At 38.9% G+C, this 3,618-nt stretch overlaps 1 protein-coding gene across 1 annotated transcript in view; it reads right to left on the bottom strand.

The window, feature by feature from the left end:
- Positions 1-451: 451 nt before the first annotated feature.
- LOC106474324 (short transient receptor potential channel 5-like) overlaps positions 452-3,618 on the bottom strand; it is a 16,515-nt gene continuing 13,348 nt past the window's right edge. The window contains exon 7 of the mRNA XM_013935014.1: positions 452-631. Within this exon, the coding sequence (XP_013790468.1) occupies positions 452-631 (180 nt within the window). The remainder of the gene's footprint in view (positions 632-3,618) is intronic.

Below are 3,618 nucleotides of genomic sequence, written 5' to 3'. Positions count from 1 at the left end.
TATATCACCTCAGAAATTAATTTATTTTACCTGAAAATGTAATTTTATAGTTACTCACCTTCTCACACATTTCCCACCATTCTTTCTCTTTTCTCTGTGTCATGTTCATTTTCTTGTTCTCTACTTCTTAATTCTAACTCTAACTAATTTCGTTTACCTTTTGCTTGACCATTTACGTTCCCGCAACCTCAAGCCTCACCCTCTCATCTATCTGATTCTTATTCTCAATTTTAGTAATTCTGAATCCCCCTTTCTTGATTCCCACATTGGGAATCACTCTTGCATGTGTTAGGGGAGCAGACTATTTGGTGTCGGTTTTTCCCTCCAGTGCCCAAGTCTCCTGTCTTTGCCAGATCCTTTATATAATATTCCTTTACCTCTCCTCTCTACACCTCAAGTCTGAGGCAATTCACTGTGCCCAAGGGAATTTTGTAGGTGATTCTCCTTCCCTTCATTTCTCCACTCTGATCTGTTCCGCCTCTTCTATCCCAAGTTCACCATCTTTCTTCCCTTCTATGAGATCATAATCTGGCCCCTTTCTTTGCCCTGAAGTTTTGGGGTATTCCTGATTTGATTGAATCAGAGGCTGAGGCTGCCACCAACCTTTACTTTCCTCCTTTGTTTCCACGCTCTACCAAACCCAACCCTTCATCAATGTACCTCAATTTAGTTCCCAGTTCCCGTCTTTCGATTTCCACTTCCCAACTTTCCTCCTCTATCTGTGGTTCCTTTTGATGCCTGGCAGTTGCACAGTTCCTTCGACACAGGGGATACTCTATATTTTACCTTATTTTCAATTCTCTTCTTCTTCTCTTCTCAGCCTTCATCATGTTTCCTTTTCCTCCTTTTCTACAACATCTGGGAGAGGCAGTGTTTATTAACCCTTCCAAAATTATCTTCACTCCAATTCAATATCTTATTCACATGGAAGTGTTTATCAACTCACTTTTCAGTTGTGCTCAACCTTCTCACATCTGCTTGTGGGCTATGGAACTACTAGTCACCAGGATTCACGTCTATCCTACTCATAATGCATGAGAGGGTTTTTTGTTTGGAGACCGTGATTTCACTGGAACTGCTTTCCCTTTGAAATGCACACATATTCACCTCCTCTGTGCGTCCTTGGGAAATCTTGACCTCAGCAGTTCACCTGCCCCTCCTCTTCTCAACTTTGTATTGGTAGATCTCCACTGTAAGGGATATTACAAATAAAATCAGTTCTCTGCCAATGCTACAGTATTCAATGATCACTGACAGAATACAGGATATGTCTGGCACTAAACAAGAGTTAGTTTACCTCTGCTATGTAGATTAAGATATGATGCCACATGAAGAATTAGTAGGTCTCTATGAAATGTCTTAGAATATCCAAGGTTTCCACTGATGACTTACTGTGCTTTAATGTACCCCTTTCTGGTCTTCTTGGGCAAAAATATGTTTGTACTGCAAATATTTCTCTCCAATACTCTAATGCACTGACATTTCTTAGAAAAGATCAGTCAATAGTTTTTAAGTCCATTGTGGTCTTCATTGTGTAAATCTCATTTCTCAGGCATCTTGTACAGCCTCTTCTGTAGTTTGAAAATTCTTTGTAATAGGTTGGGATGCTTGTTTGAACAATCGTGAAAATTCAAGGTAATGTTTGGGGTAATATCAAAGTCTGAATGTGGACCTTGCACTGCTTTGAAACCATTGTACCCCACAAGGTGAACTGTTTGTTTCCTAGCCATTATGACCCTAACTATTATGAGCCACTGTTGCTTAGTTTGGAAGAGATGGCTTCATCAGGTTCAGAAAGTAAAGCAAATATACTCCTGGAAAGATTCCAGAAGAGGAAAACAGTCTGAGAACTAATTCTAACCATTGAAGTGATGTAGGAATTGGAGCACCTGAACATTTCTTTTCAAAAGGTAACATAAACCACTGCTGGAATGCTTGCTACAGTGAAATGTGTCAAAGTCTCTTAAAGAAAAAAGAACAGAGAAAAGTTTTAGCAAAGCATTCAATAAAGCAACAGGATTAATCATCTCAATTATCCAGCCAATTCAAATGCCACACATGAGAAAACCACCCAAGCACTTTACTAGTGAGTTTGTTGCACATGCATCAACAGCTCCTTTTGAGTACCACATAGCTGAGTACTGAAAGCAGCTATACTCAATAGATATGCAGTTCAGAGAGCCTTTTGACCAGAGAGACTTGAAAAAGTGGAGAAAGTTCTCTTCAATGGAGAGACTGACAATGTTTTGAACCAATACCCAGAGTTGACCAGGAAGTCATTACATGTGCAGTTAGCCTACAATTCCAGCACTGAAGCTGTCTGGGGTGCATTGGCATATTGCTCAGTTCAAGGCCTTTATGAGGTTCTTACTAGTTGTCCCTGTTTCCTCTGCTGAAGCTAAGAGGAACTTCAGTCCTTTTTGAAAGCTGAAGACCTGGTTATGTAATTCAATTAAACAGTTGCCTGAACAATGTGTCCGTTTGCCACATTAATTAAGAACAACTTTACCACTTGAAAAGGAAAACACTCTGCCAACAATTTATTGTTGCAAATGACTAGTGCAGGGATATTTTCAGATCTTTTCGTGTTATCTACTGGTTAGTAAGGACAATATGAAAGTTAACTATACAGTAGGTTAAGCTATGGCGAAAGAAAAGAGAGACCTTGTCAGAATTGCTTTGTAAGATGTTTTACTATAAAGCAAAGTGCATGTTTTGTGAATGTTTTTTTTACCATGGTGGTTATTTTATTTGTATACCAAAACAGGAATTTTCATAACAAGAAGACAATTTGTGGTATTGCCATACTGTGCAAATCCAAGTCACAAAATTAATATTTGTATAAGTTGTAGGAAATGAGGAACTAATACATAGAAATTTCAATTGCTGCAACAGCCAAGATATATATATATATATACCATAACAGAGAGGTACAGATACAGTGCCTTGCAAAAGTCTTCACCCCCTGTGCTGCTAATCAGTTTTAGTTATTTTGTTGTAAAAGACATAACACAAATAGCCAAAAATATTTATTATATTAATCTCAGGCCAATTTCCAATGAGTACAAAGAACAACAGGTGCATTGTTACTCACCTGAGTGATAGAACACACAAAATCTTGAAAACACGTGTTGCAAAAGTCTTCACCCCTAACATGATTATGCAGTTAATATTTGTTTGAAGCTCCTTTGACAACAATGACAGCTGAAAGTCGTTTTGGATAACCCTCCACAAGCTTTGCGCAGTATGCTAGAGATTTATTTTCCCACTCCTGCTTGCAGATATCCCCCAGTTCTTGTAAATTGGAAGGATGTATTCGATGCACAGCAATTTTCGGTCTCTCCACAGAATTTCGAGTGGATTTAGGTTTGGCCTTTGGCTTAGCCAGTCAAGGACTTTAATTTTGTTTTTCCGAAACCATTCTTGGGTTGCCTTTGATCTGTGTTTAGAATCATTGTCCTGTTGAAATATAAACCTTTGAGCGACTTTTAGTTTTTCAGCTGACTTCTTCAGGTTTACCTCCAACATCTGTGTATATTTCGCACTGCCCATGGTCCCTTGAATGCGTACAAGTTCTCCAGTGCCAGCTGCATAAAACCAGCATTATGGACCCACCAC

The sequence above is a fragment of the Limulus polyphemus genome, unplaced genomic scaffold, assembly GCF_000517525.1.
Source record: "Limulus polyphemus unplaced genomic scaffold, Limulus_polyphemus-2.1.2 Scaffold7069, whole genome shotgun sequence".
NCBI classification, from domain to species: Eukaryota; Metazoa; Arthropoda; class Merostomata; order Xiphosura; family Limulidae; genus Limulus; species Limulus polyphemus.
Note: the sequence above shows the minus strand (reverse complement) of the source record. Positions and strands in the feature narration are given on the sequence as shown.